We start from the raw sequence: 16,268 nt of genomic DNA, 5'->3' as shown, positions 1-16,268 counted from the left end.
ATTTAGTGAGAAGCATTTGTATTATGTATCAGGCCCCTCATACTTCATCCCCCCCCCCATAGCAGCTTCTCCTGCTCTCCTTGTAGATCTGATGGATCTCCAGTGTAAGGAATGTTTAGATAAAGCAGGTGCAGTGCCCCCTCCATAGCCCTCTTAACCAGGGTTAGGGGGTTCAGCACTCTGACCCCCCCCCAGGAAGGCACAACATCTTTTAATGATAATTGCTGTGTCTGGGAGCAGAGTCCTCGTGACTTTTGGCAGATAGTCTGTTCTTCCAGGGCCGGCAGCGAATGTGCGGAGACAGCTGTAGCGGGGAGGGTGAAGAGCACAGGACAGGCTGCGCTCTAGCTGCCAGGATCTGTTCTGTAGGCGATAGCGCAATTATGTTTCTAGTTTTTTTTTTTTTTTTTGTTTCATTTTAGTATTTTTTTTTATGTAATATTATAAGTGATATGTGACCCTCTGTGCTTTCTATGGTTATTTTTACATTGGTTTGCTTGGTAGAATATTTTAATGTGCTCCTTTTCTTAATTTTCGGTCAAGGCTCTTATCTGCAGGACAAGAATGTAATACTGGAATGCAAAGCTTGCCAATATCTGTTCTCCATTGCAGTCAGCTTTCCAAGGAATACTGACCATTGACTTTAATCTGTTCCCTTCTGGATCTGTAATAAATGTCTGAGATGTTCTCTGGGGGCACAAACGCAGGGGAAGCCGATGTGCTGCCGAGGTTACAGGCTTGGGTGAGGGCACAGAGGTGATCTGTGGATGTGAGGAAGGTCTCAGGTGTAGGTTACAGGCTTGGGTGAGGGCACAGTAGTGATCTGTGGATGTGAGGAAGGTCTCAGGTCTAGGTTACAGGCTTGGGTGAGGGCACAGAGGTGATCTGTGGATGTGAGGAAGGTCTCAGGTCTAGGTTACAGGCTTGGGTGAGGGCACAGAGGTGATCTGTGGATGTGAGGAAGGTCTCAGGTCTAGGTTACAGGCTTGGGTGAGGGCACAGAGGTGATCTGTGGATGTGAGGAAGGTCTCAGGTCTAGGTTACAGGCTTGGGTGAGGGCACAGAGGTGATCTGTGGATGTGAGGAAGGTCTCAGGTCTCGGTCTCTGGAATGTTCTTGTGTCAGATCCTTGTGACATTGTATCTCACTTGCAGAAAGGAATGTGCTCGTCTTTCCTCATTCCGCTAGATTGAATTATCTATTTTTTATTTTGTATCTGTTAGTAAATTCTTACATGACTATTCTGGAGCACTTTTCCATCTTGAAATCTGTATTTTGCAAATCATGTTGTTTCTCCAGGAAATGTAGAAATTGAAAAAGTAGTTGTTCCCATTCCCTGTCTCCACAGACTGACATTTTCAGTCAGTGCTGGCAGTGTGGTGCCACATAGATTTATCCTTTAAAGCTATGTTCACACATCATGGTTTTTTCAGTGTTTTTTTATGCATTTTTTTATGCAAATTTGCAGCTGCTTTTTACAGTACCAGAAAAGTCTGAGATTCCTGAAATCTCATGCACACATCATGGGTTTTATTTTTTGTTCAGAATTTTGTGCTTTGCATGGCTTTTTGCAGAATAGACTATGTCACTTCTTTCAGTGTTCTTTCACCCATTGGAAGTAATGGGTGTTGAAAAAAAAAACACTGAAAAATCGCACCAAAAATGCAGGTGTCAGGTTTTTCAGTATTTTTTTTTGCCAAAACCAGAATGAGATTTTTTCACTGAACTTTATGTACATGCATAAAAGACAAAAGGACAGTGAAAAAAAAACGCACCAAAAAAGCAAGAAAAACCCTGAACAATCTCTTGGCAAGAGATCAGGTTTTGCTGCAGAAAAAAAACGCTGAAAAAACCATGTGTGAACACACGGATCACTGAGCTGATTTATTGGCTGCAGCGCTGCTGATAATAGCAGACATTGGGAGCAGTGGGGGAATTTGGCACTGGACCTTGATATAAAAAAAAAAAATAATAAAAAAAAAAAAAAATTGCAGCTAGGTAAGAGGGATCTTCTAAAACTGGAAGACCCGTTTAAGGAACTGTGGACACTTTCTGAATGAATTGCCATGTGTTAATTCAATTATATTACCTAATAAGATCGTCACTCCGTTTCAGTCTGTAATCTTAATTTCTTTTCATTCCCCCTCCCCTGATAAATAGTTTACAGCCTGATCCAAGTTTCAGATAGATTTTTCTATTGTGGGAAGATTTCTCTCAGTAATATAGGCTGGACATGAGATCTATATGAATCTATGATGCTGCGGTCTGCACTAGAGCTGAGTCAACCCGAACTGTAAAGTTAGGGGGTCGAACAGGACACCTAGTGTCCGGTGCTGAACGCCCAACACGGACTTCACCTGGATGGTCCATTTTACAGTTCAAAAGGGAGAGGGATCTCCATTGATTTCAATGGGGTTCACGTACAGTTCTCTGGGCTAAAGTTGTCGGGTACCTGAACTCGAACTTCCACGGTCCGCTCAATCATCTTATAAATATTTTCTGTCCTGCTCTTACTACTCCTTCATGTGCTTTCCTCCTTTGTTTGGCCAGGTTCATACATCAGTATTTAGTCAGTATTTTACATCTGTATTTGTTCCATTCTTTGTTTTGGCTTACAATCAGAGGAAAAGTATAATAGAAACACGTCACCACTTCTGCATCACCCACTCCTGGTTTTGGTTTACAAATACTGATGTAGAATCCTGACCAAATACTCAATGTGTGAACGTGGCTTTGTTTGAATGTCAGGAGTGGAAATAAAGTTGAGCGTTTCCAAGGATGACTATCATTTCTTTGCGTGCACACACATTTATATGTTTCTCATGTGTCTTCTAGATCGTGTTGTTTTGTCATTGATGGCCAACAGAGAGTATAAAAAAAAAATTGCCTTTAGCGTTGTTGCGTTCTCTTTTGTGTTGGTGCCTATGACCAGTCCTGTCTTGGAGTATGGCATCTGGGCACTTACATGGTACGATCACCGATGACTTATGTTTTGGATAATTGTCGCTTGTTAGGAACTTCTGTATCTTGTTTTTATAGAAAATCTTTGATATTCTGGAAATATTGCTACAAACTTTTAAAATGGCAATAACACTTCAAAGTCTTAATATTCGGAGATCCGGGTGCTGAGACTCCCACCGTCACTGGAAGAAGGGTGCAAGTACTTGGCTCTGCGTTCTCCCTCAATGGCTTTTTTTTTTTTATATATAAAATTAGCAGAAGAGGTAGGAATTCTGGTGTACAGGTCATAAAAACAAATAAAAAAAAGTTACCCTCTACTCAAAAGATAAAAATGAGTACACCTCTGTTTCCTGAAGTCCTAGAAATATAAAAGGTGGTAGTCTATGATGACATTTTATTCTGTTGAAAAGCCTTTTTTTTTTTTTTTTTTTTTGAGGTATTAAAATTAATAATAATAATAATCAGTACTCTCCTTTTTGGCTGAGCTTTACTACCTGTAGAGATGATGTGCTAGCATATAGGGTCTTGTGAAAGCTGCAGCTAATCACTGGCAGGAGGGTCAGCTTCACAGCCAGCTATTGGCTTGGTCGAGATGTCGTCTCCATCAGAAGCGTAGTTTTTTTTTTTTGTTTTTTTTTTCCCCTTTCCTGAATCTTTACCAAATCCTTACTGCCTACTGTCTACCTTTTCTGGATACAGGTGCATGTGTTAATTACTGTACTCTATGATGGGCAGCGGATGATCGGTTGCTATTGGCGGCCTCTGTAATTTTTGCTTTGCATAAATTATCTCCATGATTTGTGAATGCACGATCCATGAATAATACAATTCTCTGGGATTCAGATATTGCTACCATTTGTTTCTGCTCCAAAAATGAGTTAAGTGGGTTTCCACTTCTATAATATTGGCATTAATCTATTTTAATATGGGATCTGTGGGAGCAGACACCCCGACGGTCTAGCTGTAACTCCGGACCACCGTGGCTCCTTCACACTGTGTAGTGGCCGCTGCCGGTTACTGCAGTTCAGCTCTTATTATGGTGGGTGTGCCGGGTGTTATATTCCCACCCATCTGATATTAATATCCTACATATTGTAGTAGTGGAAAAAAAACCTTATGCAATTTGAACATTTTAATAATTTTTAGTGCGGAAAAAATGGAAGCGATGGAGAAGAAGCTGCCATTTTGCTTGAGCGTAGACGTCTTCAGAGAGTGGTTATTGTCCTAGGTACCACAGCGCCCTGCGCTCCATCATACAATATGATACCAAACCAAGAAGGAGATTGTAGTGGATCTGGCACTTGTAGTCGGCAGGGGCGATGGCTAATGTGTACAGGCATAGACCTCTGCGGGGTCACCGCAGGGCGTTCTTCACCTTCTCTTCTCTGACTTCATACCTCCCGTGGTATAACAGTTCTGCATTGCTCCGATTATGGAGCCACGTAAAATACGAAATTAAGTGAGCTCCAAATATTTCAGATGAGGCGTTGTCCATCCACCCAAGGATGAACCTGCCGAAATCGCCAAGAAACGTTCAGACACAGACCAATTCTGCAGTGCAGAAGTGTTTTACTCTTCGTCTTTGCTGCAGTGACCATTTAAGCCTAGCTCTACTCAAAGCCCAGAAAGTCAGATAGTTAAAGGGGTAATTCACACTTGGAGCAGGTTTACTTTTTTTCCTCCAACGGAACCAGCATAACAATTGCTCATGGGTTTTGTCTGTTATTGCAGTTCATCCCTTTTGTCCGGTGAGTTGCTGCAATACCGGACACAACCTGTAGACCAGGGTGGTGCTGTTTCTGGGGGTGGGGGGAGAGGGTGAAGGAAAGCCTGCCATTTTTTATTTCTAATCCACAGGTAACACACTCAATCCGTTTTCCTGCTCCTTTATAGTACTCGTTTCAGCGCTGCAGAGCCACGACTTTGTTAGTCTGCTACCCCAGCTTTCCTATCAGAAGGACATCCCAAAGTTTAGTGCAAGGAGCAGCATACAGCACCATAAATCTCTGCTTCCTATAAGGGGAAGTTGAAGATTGTGCTGCCACATCTCCGGCTTTGAGTGGAGCTATCCTTTAGTCTTATCAGAACAAAATGACTGTACAAACCAAGCACAGATGCCCCAGTCCAGTGCACCTTCCCACCTACTTGTTTTCCATCTTGTCTACGGCCTCCTGTCAATCACAAAAGAAGTGTGAGGATAGTTCCATGCACCTTCCCACCTACTTGTTTTCATCGGTTTGGCCAGTGTCTGTGCTTGGTTTGAACAGTCATTTTGTGCTGACACACTCCTTTAATGCAAGGCATGTCTATCTCTATCCTCTGCTGATGTTTGCAGCCCAGCAATATGGCAGCTGTGAGGGAAATGTAATGTGACCGGGGTGCTGGTGGTGATGGGGTGTCTCTTCTCTAGTAATCGGTTTTCTCTCTGGTGTCTGTTCTCTTCAGTTCTCTGTGTCTCCTGCCACTGCAAGACCCGATTCTCCCGTGTATGCAAATCTGCAAGAGCTGAAGATTTCTCAGTCCAATCTCCCCCCTCAGCCCAGTGCAGCCCCTGTGCAAATTACAGGGGAGTGGGAAACGCACAAAGATAACACTGGACGTTTCTATTATTATAATAAGGCGACACAGGAGCGAACATGGAAGCCGCCGCGCTGCACCAAGGACACCAGTAGGGGAGAGTCCTTTTCTCAGGCAGACCACGAGGTAGGTAGTCGAAAAGCCGTGGGATCATGAGCAGACCCATGTGTCATCTACAGTAAAACGCGTCAGGGGTTTTAGCAGAATGCACGCGTTTCTGGTTCAAACCATGTTCCTGGGTTTAACGTGGGATACAGCCCTTCCTAACGCTATGGGGCAGAGGTATCAAAAGAATCTAAACAAAAAATGAAATACGCAAATTACTTCAGAGAGGAAGAGGTCTAGCACTCTGTAGCGCCACCTGTTGGAAGCAGCAATCCTACAAGTCACTATTGACCCTTTAACGAGTCTTGCAACATGACTTAGGATAAAAGTCAAATCAGAATCTCTATTTGAAGACAGTGTTCCAGGGTATTACTCCTCATCAGTGCAAAGTATGAGATCTGATTTGATTCCTGTCTGCAAACTGAGATTCTGATTTTGCTTTTATCCTAAGTCATATTGCAAGACTCATTAAAGGGTCAATAGTGACTTGTAGGATTGCTGCTTCCAACAGGTGGCGCTATAGTGTTCTACTCTTTATCCTCTTTGAAGAGGCAATTTGTATATTTAATTTCCCAGAGGAGCATTGCACGGTGAATAAGCCTCCATGCATTTCCATGCCAGGACTGGTATATTACTCTCCGCAAGGAGAAACGTTACCCCTTAACCAAAAAATTGGCATTTTTGCCCATAATAACCTATCACAGCGCAGCTTTAATTTTAGAAGAGTGGTTTAAAAAATGAAAACTGAGCTCTCATTGGTCGGTATAGGCAACAAAGACATATTCTCCATTTTAATAAATCAGGCCCAATATGTTTATATAGGTGAGTGAAAACCCTTACGTTAGTAATGCACAATTACAGCCCTTGCTCATTAGCTGTCAGGCAGATGCTCACATCAGTAGAAGCTGAGCTGCAGTACCAGAGATCCGCCACTATGTGGTATACAGAGCTGCAAACTTTTGATCGGTGGGTAGGTCAGGGCCCCCCACCAGTATGATATATAATGATGACTTGTCCATGGGATAGGTCATCAGTACATCACCTTATATCCTGGGAGATATAGCGTATTTACAGAACTTGTTCATAGGGCTACAGTAGTCCGGCATTTTTCAGTGTTCCCTTTGGCCTCCATCTGACTTGCTTACTTTGGGAACCTAGGACATTTCATCCCGTGTAGTCCTCCTAATACTCCTATACCTGTAGGTGACGTACGGCTGATTGGTTTCCGTCACAGACATCCGATAAAGGAATAGCTTTTCATGAGATCTGTTACAGATACTATTTTAGCCTATAGGTGACAGATGGGTCTCTAAGGCCTCCGTCACAGCCTCCATTTAACATACGCCAGTAACATTTCCTGCCAAAAAATGTTTTGGCCACAGCCTTACTGGTCAGCTAGTGAATCCGTGTAGAGCAAAGATGACCCACTAAATTCTCACTGAAGAGTCTTGTCAACAGTTAAAGGGGTTTTCTACTTTCAGGAAAATGGACTCCAAACGCTCTGAAATAACAAACTGAGCCGGTACTCGCCCTCGCCAGGCCCAGCGCTGGCATCCTGCTGCTTTAATAGAATTGAGTAAAAAGTTTTGAAGGGCCCTGGTCAAGCAGCCGCCGGACCAGAGCCCTGCAAACCTCCGCCTACTTGCCGGCACCCTGGCGCCTCTTCTGATTAGAAGGCCTGGCACAATGTCTTTGGCATGACACAGCCTAGTCATCATGTCGGGCGCACTAATCAGAAGAGGCTCCAGGGATGGAGGAGGTTCGCAGGGCTTTGGCTCGGCGGCCACTGACCATGGATATGTCTGCTGGACCAGGGTCCTGCAAATCTTCTGGCTCAACTTTACAACTTTTATCATAAACTCTCATTTCTTTTTAAAAAAAAAAAAAGTGGTGGCAAAGCCACATAAAGGCATAGGGTAGCATTAGTAATAGAGGCCTGCTTTCCCCCCAGAAGCGGCACTGCTGTTAGTGCCCATATCCATATTATTGTTGGCTGTTGTCCCATGCCTCTACATCTTCCACACCTATACCTATTTTATTATCGGCTGTTGTCCATGCCCCTATCCATATTATTGTTGGCTCTTATCCCACGCCTCTACAACTTCCACTTTTTCACACCTAAATCCATTTTATTATCTCCTCTTCTCCAGGCCCCTACCCATTTTATTATCTGCTGTTTTCCATACCCCTACCCATTTTATCTGCTGTTTTCCATGCTCCTACTCATTTTATTATCTCCTCTTCTCCATGCCCCTACCCATTTAATTATCTGCTGTTTTCCATGCCCCTACCCATTTTATTATCTGCTGTTTTCCATGCCCCTACCCATTTTATTATCTCCTTCTCCTTGCCCCTACCCTTTTTATTATCTCCTCTTCTCCTTGCCCCTACCCATTTTATTATCGGCTCTTCTCCTTGCCCCTACCCATTTTATTATCGGCTCTTGTGCATGCCCTTACCCATTTTATTATTGCCTGTTGTCCATGCCCCTACCCATTTTATTATTGCCTGTTGTCCATGCCCCTACCCATTTTATTATTGCCTGTTGTCCATGCCCCTACCCATTTTATTATCTCCTTCTCCTTGCCCCTACCCTTTTCATTATCTCCTCTTCTCCTTGCCCCTACCCATTTTATTATCGGCTCTTCTCCTTGCCCCTACCCATTTTATTATCGGCTCTTGTGCATGCCCTTACCCATTTTATTATTGCCTGTTGTCCATGCCCCTACCCATTTTATTATTGCCTGTTGTCCATGCCCCTACCCATTTTATTATTGGCTATTATCCATGACTCAACATCTTTCATTCCTTCTCACCACTACACATTTCATTATCTGCTGTTTTCCATACCCCTACCCATTTTATTATCGGCTCTTCTCCTTGCCCCTACCCATTTTTATTATTGTCACTTGTCCATGCCGCCACATCTTCCATTCCTACTCACCTCAACCCATTTGCTTTAATAATGCAAATTTGTCATGTACCATTCAATATTTTTTTAAAAATCCATAGTAGATGTTTCTCAAATTATTATGCCTGCATATCCCCAAACCCATTCACAGCAAAAGGGAATCATTTAAAATCTCAAGGGGTTTCTGCCCCTCTGTAAAGAGTTGTGCTGTAACCGAGTATAGTAGGAGATGTAGCCCGTCCATTTGATTCTGGTGCTTGATTAACCTGGCATGCTCCTATGTGTGACCGATTAAACATTACTGTGCCGTTCACAGCATCTGAATTTACGATCTGATCTTCTAGCTTTAAGGAAACTGCTTGTTTTCTCCTTTTAAACGCATTTTAAAGAGTAACTTGTTTTATTTTTCATTTCATAAATCAATAGCACAAATGAAAATAAGCAATTTTGTAATATATCTAATCAGAGAAATCTGCAGCTTTTACCTCCTGGACTGATCTTTCACTGTCTATTCATGAGTAAAATCCAGGAAATCTGTGTTCAGAGAAGACAGATTTTCCAATTACTTAGATGGGAGAAGACAGTTAGTGTTTTTAAAGTTCTATGGAAGAGGGAGGAGCTAGAGGCCAATGCAAGACTGTCGCCTGCAAGTTCTCCTGAACCACAGTTCTCCATAGAAGTTCATGAGCACCAGCAGTCATATCCTATCTCACGAATGGGAAAGTCTGTATTTACTGAAGACCTTTTTTACCTGGAAATTTAAAAATTTGAGTATTATCAGTCAGTTCAGGAAAAGAAAAAAGCAGATTTCTCTAAAAAGATATATTACAAAGAGAAAAAAAATAGTAGCGCGGTAGTTTTTTACTTTTTTATTTTTCTAAGATATATTACGTTTCTTATTTTCACACGTACTATTGATTTCTGAAAAAAAGTTTACACAGCGGTTACTCTTTAAAGGGAATCTGTCAGTAGGATCAGCCCTCCTGAACTGTCTATATGGGCATTTAGGTGATAGGGAGGGCAATAAAATGATACCTAGATATCTGGATCTGATGTGTTATTCCAGAGAAATACACATTTTTCTTAATATGTAAATGAGCTGTTAAGATCTATTCTATCTATTCTCCTTGGGAATCTGCTTCCAGAGATTGTTAAATGAAAGGAAGAGTTACCAGTGTGAGACATGTAGATCAGGAGAGCAGACTGTCAGTCATTACATGTCTCACACTGGTAACTCCCCCTTTTATTTACAGTAAATTCTGGAGGCAGATTCTCCAGGAGATCTATGTCCGGCCCATAGATCATAACAGAAAAACGTGGATTTCTTTGGAATAAAACATCGGATCGCGGATATCAAGGTATCATTTTATTCAGCTTCCTATGACTGTATGCCCATGTAGACGGCTTAGGAGGGTTGATCCTACTGACAGATTCCCTTGTAAGCTTTTCTCCTTTACTTGAGACCATTATTCTCTGCTGATATAATGTAGGGGCCCAGGCTCCTATTCTGACAAAGAGCTCCAAAGTCCTTGCTTCCTTTTACCCAGATACTAGAGGGGTTGTTCTTTATTTATTACCTTTATTTTAATAAATGTGGACATGATTTTGTGGCGCTTGCTTATAAGGAATTGCAGGATTTTTCTGCCCTTAGGGTAGTCTGTCTCATAGACTTCTGTTCTCAGAATGGACAGTCATGTGATCAGTTTTCTCCTATCAAAAATCACTGCAGGCGAGAGCTGTTTTTCAATTGGAGGAGGCTTTGGACAGGTCTGGTCACATGGATCTCTATCAGTAGCCACTTTGTGGACTGTAGAGCAGTGGAGCCTATGAGGAAGGAGGAGAACCTGTAATACTTGTATGTTATTAGTGTCATTAATCATGTCCCCAACACATTTGTTAAAAGTAAAGTGGCCATCCGCTTTAACATTTTTCTGTTAGGTCATGCAAAAGTTAGTCTTTAAGTGGAATAATTTAAAATACTCCTGGGTCTAGATATTGCTATTACATATGCTATAATGTTCTATATGGGCAGCACGGTGGCTCAGTGATTAGCACTGCAGCCTCGCAGCATTGGGGTCCTGGGTTCAAATCCCACCAAGGACAACATCTGCAAGGAGTTTGCATGTTCTCCCCGTGTTTGTGTGGGTTTCCTCCCGAGTTCTCTGGTTTCCTCCCACACTCCAAAGACATACTGATAGGGAATGTAGATTGTGAGCCCCAATGAGGACAGTGATGTCTGTAAAATGCTGTGGAATATGATGGCGCTATATAAGTAAAATAAAATGTGTTATAGCGCCCTCTGCTGCTCTTTGGCTTCCTTCTCTGAGCATTAACCTGATGTGTCTGGTACCCATGGTCACACATGCCCAATAGCTCAGTCCCATCTCGTAGATCCTCTTGGAGTGATTCCTGCTTTTGTTCAGGTCAGTTTATTAGGTGGACGCTACGAGAAGAAATTAATGGGATCCCATTGGCGCCAAAATAAGTTTGTAACAGCAATATCTACACGGAGTATTTTTATTAAGGCAAGACCAAAGTAATGCATGATTTTATGACATTGGTACTTAAAGGGAATGTGTCATCAGAAAATGCCCTATTGTATAAATCAGTTTTGTATATTATATAATTTTTTCATTTATTCCATATCGATATTTAATGTATTATAACGTGCAAATTGCCTCTTCAAAGAGGAAGAGGACTTGAACACTATAGCGCCACCTGTTGGAAGCCGCAAAGCAATCCTACAAGTCACTTTAACGAGCCTTGCCAAATGACTTGGGGTAAAAGCCAAATCAGAATCTCAATTTGCAGACAGTGTTTCGGGCTATTGCCCCTCGTCAGTGTAACGTATGAGAACTGATTTGGCTAGGTGAGAGGCTCTGAATTGATGTTTAAGGGGTTGTCCAGAACCTCTCACCTAGCCAAATCAGTTCTTATACTTTGCACTGATGAGGGGCAACAACCCGAAACACCGTGTCTGCAAATTGAGATTCTGACTTGGCTTTTATACGAAGTCATATTACAAGACTCGTTAAAGGGTTGATAGTGACTTGTAGGATCACTGCTTCCAACACGTGGCACTATACAGTTCAAGTCCTCTTCCTCTCTGAAGAGGCAATTTGCATATTACATTTCCCAGAGGAGCATTGCAGGGCGAATAATCCTCCTTACATTGGCATGCCAGAGCCGGTATGTCACTCTCCACAAGGAGAAATGTATTCTAACAGAATTCTTGCAATTTTCACTCCACTAAGTCTTCTATTCAACTCCCCCCTTCCTGCTCTGTACAAGATGATTTTTCAGGAGTCTCATTATCACCACATACAGGATTACAAAGATTCACAGAAGGTGATATCGCAGCTCCTCATCCTCCACAATGACCGTTGCCCAGTTTATGTGGCAAGAGTCCATCTAAAGTCCACGTGAAGAAGAGGAAGCAGGAGTCTAGTATTGGGTCTAGTGACCAATATGAAATATTTAACACCGATCACTATATAAAAAATAAAGAAAACAATTTAAAAGATGCATTTAACATGAGGTGTAAACAATAAATAATTTTTCTGATTACACATTCCCCTTTAAGTAAAAAATTACATTTTGTACAATTAGTATCTCTCCTTTTTTTGCTGAGTGATTTTTCCTCCCTTTCACTGATCATCTTTGTGCTTGAGCTTTACATTTTTCCAAATCTTTCTAGCAAATTTCCGCTGAAGAAAACTTTCACAACGCTTGTGACAACAATCAGTCAGATAGTCTGTATGGTTCTCCTCCCAAGGGATGGTCAGAAGAACTGGATCAGCATGGCCATACCTTCTTTGTCAATGACCAAACCAATGAGAAGGTACTTCTGTGATCGTTTCCATGTTTTCTTCCCCATTTCTGTCTTTGATGATCTCCTTGTAGTCTACCTGATATATTTTAGTTCAGGGAACTAACGTATATGGTTAAAGTTAGAGTTTGCGATTTGGGGGCACTGGTGGGTGATCTGTTCTGGTCCATATACCAGAGATGGGAAGAAGCAGCTGGACTTTTTTTTTTTTTTTTTGGCACCTCTAGTCTAAAACGTTGCTTTTTCACTTAGGACCGAGTCATGAAGGAACACAATGGTTGTCACCTGTATAAGTAGCTTATTTAAAAATTTTTTTTCATGTTTTTGATATTAAAATCTCATTACAGTGGATAAAGCACGTGGATGATCAAGGTCGACCGTATTACTACAGTGCTGATGGATCTCGCTCTGAGTGGGAGCTGCCAAAGGTAAGTTACTACATATTCAGTTATCCTTATCAGAAATGGTAAAAATTGCAAAGTACTTGTAAAACCAGCAACTTTGCACTTTTACTTTTTAAAAATCCTCTCCTCCAGTTTTATTGGTTACTGCGCATTGTCTAGGTTACCGGTTATCGCTGCAGTCTAACAGCGGTGGCTGAACATGCACAGCGCTTACAAGCTCTTTACTATAGAGCTTGGAAGTGTTACTCTGAAGCGGGCTGGATTCGGTCAGCTTTAGTGCCTCCCTGTTTCTTGTATGCTGCACAGGAAATACTTCTCAAGTCGGCAGCATTGGAGAGCACATAGTTGTGGTCAGCGTCGTGACTATGCTGCAGGCTTGAAGTGTTAAGCAGGAGTTCAGCGCCCCCTGACAAAGCAGAAAGCCAAAAGGTTGCAAAACCTGCAGAAGTTGTTTTTTTAAAAAAACTCCTTTAAGGACCATAAGGCTATGTTCACACCATGTTTTTTTCAGCGTTTTTTGATGCCTTTTTTATACAACTTTTCAGCCCACGTTTTGCAGTACCAGCAAAGTCTGAGATTCCAGAATTCTTAGTTCACACATCATGGTTTTTCTTTTGTTCAGGATGTTGTGCCTTGTATGTTTTTTTGCAAAATAGAGCAGGTCACTTCTTTCAGCGTTTTTTCAGCATTTTTTCAACCATTGAAAAAACACTGAAAAAACGGGTAGTGTGAACATAGCTATCAGGTTTTGCTGCGTTTAGTGAAAATAAGGAAGCACAACAGTATGTGAAACTCATTTATTTTTGTGATTTTACCGTCTTGTCTTGGTCACTGAGATGTTAGTTTGTATTAGTACAGTAAGTAAGTAGTATAAACATTGGCTGAGCTAGGTGTGAGATTGAACAATACATGTGGCCCAGGCAAGTGTGAAATTGAACAATGCCCTGAGCAACTCAATGGCAGATCCCATAGTTTGAAAGTAAATGGTGTCCTACAAACTCAATGCACTGCCAGTGTCTTAGGTAAACTATTCCTAAACAATTCACCTCCCCCCACTGTTACATGTGTAATTCTGGTTAATATGATTTCATATATGTCTTGGATTGGTGACCTGTGTTCATGCTGGTGGAAGCAAAGCTGAACTTTGGCTATGTTCACACATCATGTTTTTTTCAGTCTTTTTTGTGCCTTTTCGGTGTTTTCACTGAACTTTATGTACATGAATAACAAAAGAAAAGGACAGTGAGAAAAACTCCTTAAAAAACAAAACAAAACAGGAAAACAGCAAAAAAATTCCTGAACAACCTCCTGGCAAGAGATCAGGTTTTGCTGCAGAAAATGAACGCTTCAAAAACCATGATGTGTGAACATAGCCTAAGACTGTGCTGATAACAGCTATGTAAAATGCAAAGTTAATGGTGGTGGGGTAAATAAATAATAAAAACTCATTGCTATATGATTTGACAAATCTTTTGCTTGCCTAAAAGCTATTCAGATATCATTGTAATGGGAAGTTATCCTGTAGTTGACACAGAATGGCTCCCCATAATGTTATACACTTTTAGAAGCAAGGGTGAGCCGGGCTAAAACAGTCCCTTTTTAAAGGTATGAATACTACACTCTAAAGGTTTGCAGACTTCACTCCAGTCTTATGACTATTGGTGGCAAAACAGAAAGGTACACAATATCGCCGCCCATCTCAGGTTGCCTTATTAGGCTAGGGCTACACGATGACATGTCAGCTACTCTGAAATTGGAGTATCGCGTTGTGACGTTGCATCAAAGGATTTCCTATGATGTTGCACTGCGACCTCCTGCAACATAGAGATGCAAATGTGTTGGATTTTCTGTTGCTGGTTGCACTCGACGCCCTTGCCTTATGCTTCATTGCGAGTCATGTGACTTATCTGCTATTTGGTCTTTTTTTTAAATTTTTTTTAAAGTAAATCACACAGAACTTTTGCATCGCATCAAACATATCCTTGTAGCCCTAGCCTCAATAGGACTTTTCTATCATTTTGATAGGAAACACTGAGTCTTTGTAGCTGAGCTCATTACATCCACGTACTTCAGTATTGCCATCACTTTTCATTTATCTCCAAAGTTCAACAGTGTTATACATTTTTTTTTTTTTTTTTAGTATAATTCATTATTACCACCTCATCAGAGAGAGATCACTAAAAGCCGGAGTCTTGATAGAAAGTTTCAAGAACCCATTGTTTTAACCAAGTGGCGGCACAGCACCTATCTGCTGGAGGCCAATGATAAGGTAATGTGATGTTGTCTTTTTTTTGCCGTCGTTTACCAGGTCACCGTGACATAGTGACAGCGCCATAGTGACCGAAGCTCAGGCATCATGTTCTGCTCTTGTGCTCTGTATGCTGTATATCCGGTTATGGCGGTGGAATAAGGCACCAGCAGTCGTATATGTAATCCTATAGCTCCAACAGAAGCCAGTAATGACATTAACCGGTCCATTTTGTTTTTTACAGTTGCATATCAAGCAAAAGCGTAATTCCTCTGAGTATTACATACCTAGCCCTGGTTTTTTGACCTCATCTTATTCTTTGAAAGTTAGTATTCTGTCGCCGGTGTGTGCTTGCTTGCCAACACATGTCCACATTCCAAAAATTCTTCCGATCTGTGAATATGCTGATATGCTTGCCTGCCTGCTGTGTAATGACGGAAAGAAAAGTGGTTTAGATCCTAATAAAAAGACTATGGCCCCGATATCCTTCTCTAGGAAACTTCTTTGGCCTTCACGATGAGCCTCGACATGGCAATGCATTTTATAGAGTAATGCCCATGATCAATCTGTATGTAACGGTGGTCCGACTTTCCACCATGGGAGCCCCCTTAGTCATTTTGCAAAGCCGAAAGAGGTTTCTATGAAATGGAAAAAAAAAGTAGAAGCAGGAAAGGAACATCATTTTGGCTACCTTTTTAAAGGGAATGTATCATGTACTTAATTTTAGTTTTTAATTGGATTTCGCTTTTTAGAAGACAAAAAAAATATATTTTTTTTATTACAAAGTAGGCCGTATTGTAGGCATTACTGGCCCTCCTGCTTTCTCTGTATAGACAGTGCCCCCCAAGGTGTGTGTTTGCTTTATGGCATCTTCAATGAATGCCAGTTAACTGTCATAGACTAGTGAATAGACGTACGCAGTCTCCAAGAAGTGATGAAGACCAGAGTGTGATGGAAGATGCAGGGATCTAAGCGGTAACGTTTCCCCTTGAGGAGAGTGACAAGCCAGGCCTGGCATGTCAGAGTAAGGATACTTATACGCCATGCATGCTCTTCTAGGAAAGTAAATATGCAAATAATTTCCCAGAGGAGCATGCATGGCGTAGAAGTCCCCTTACTCTGACATGCCAGGCCTGGCTTGTCACTTTCCACAAGGAGAAACCTTACCCCTTAGATTCCAATCAGATCTCATACTTTACACTGATGAGGGGCATCACCCCAAAACATGTGTCT

The 16,268-nt window shown here is 41.7% G+C and overlaps 1 protein-coding gene across 9 annotated transcripts in view; it reads left to right on the top strand.

Annotated features, from left to right (window-relative positions):
• The window catches only part of ARHGAP12 (Rho GTPase activating protein 12), a 99,379-nt gene that overhangs the window by 44,534 nt on the left and 38,577 nt on the right, over positions 1–16,268 (top strand). For 2 of the 9 annotated variants that reach the window (XM_073677618.1, XM_073677617.1), the window contains exons 3-7: positions 5,407–5,664; positions 12,252–12,395; positions 12,731–12,811; positions 14,928–15,056; positions 15,280–15,360. In XM_073677618.1, coding sequence (XP_073533719.1) covers positions 5,407–5,664; positions 12,252–12,395; positions 12,731–12,811; positions 14,928–15,056; positions 15,280–15,360 — 693 coding nt within the window. The remainder of the gene's footprint in view (positions 1–5,406; positions 5,665–12,251; positions 12,396–12,730; positions 12,812–14,927; positions 15,057–15,279; positions 15,361–16,268) is intronic. The other 7 variants (XM_073677620.1, XM_073677619.1, XM_073677622.1 and 4 more) reach the window with 5 other exon arrangements.

Source organism: Phyllobates terribilis, unplaced genomic scaffold, assembly GCF_046119375.1.
Source record: "Phyllobates terribilis strain yellow unplaced genomic scaffold, ASM4611937v1 Scaffold_4__5_contigs__length_816908805, whole genome shotgun sequence".
NCBI lineage: Eukaryota > Metazoa > Chordata > Amphibia > Anura > Dendrobatidae > Phyllobates > Phyllobates terribilis.
Note: the sequence above shows the minus strand (reverse complement) of the source record. Positions and strands in the feature narration are given on the sequence as shown.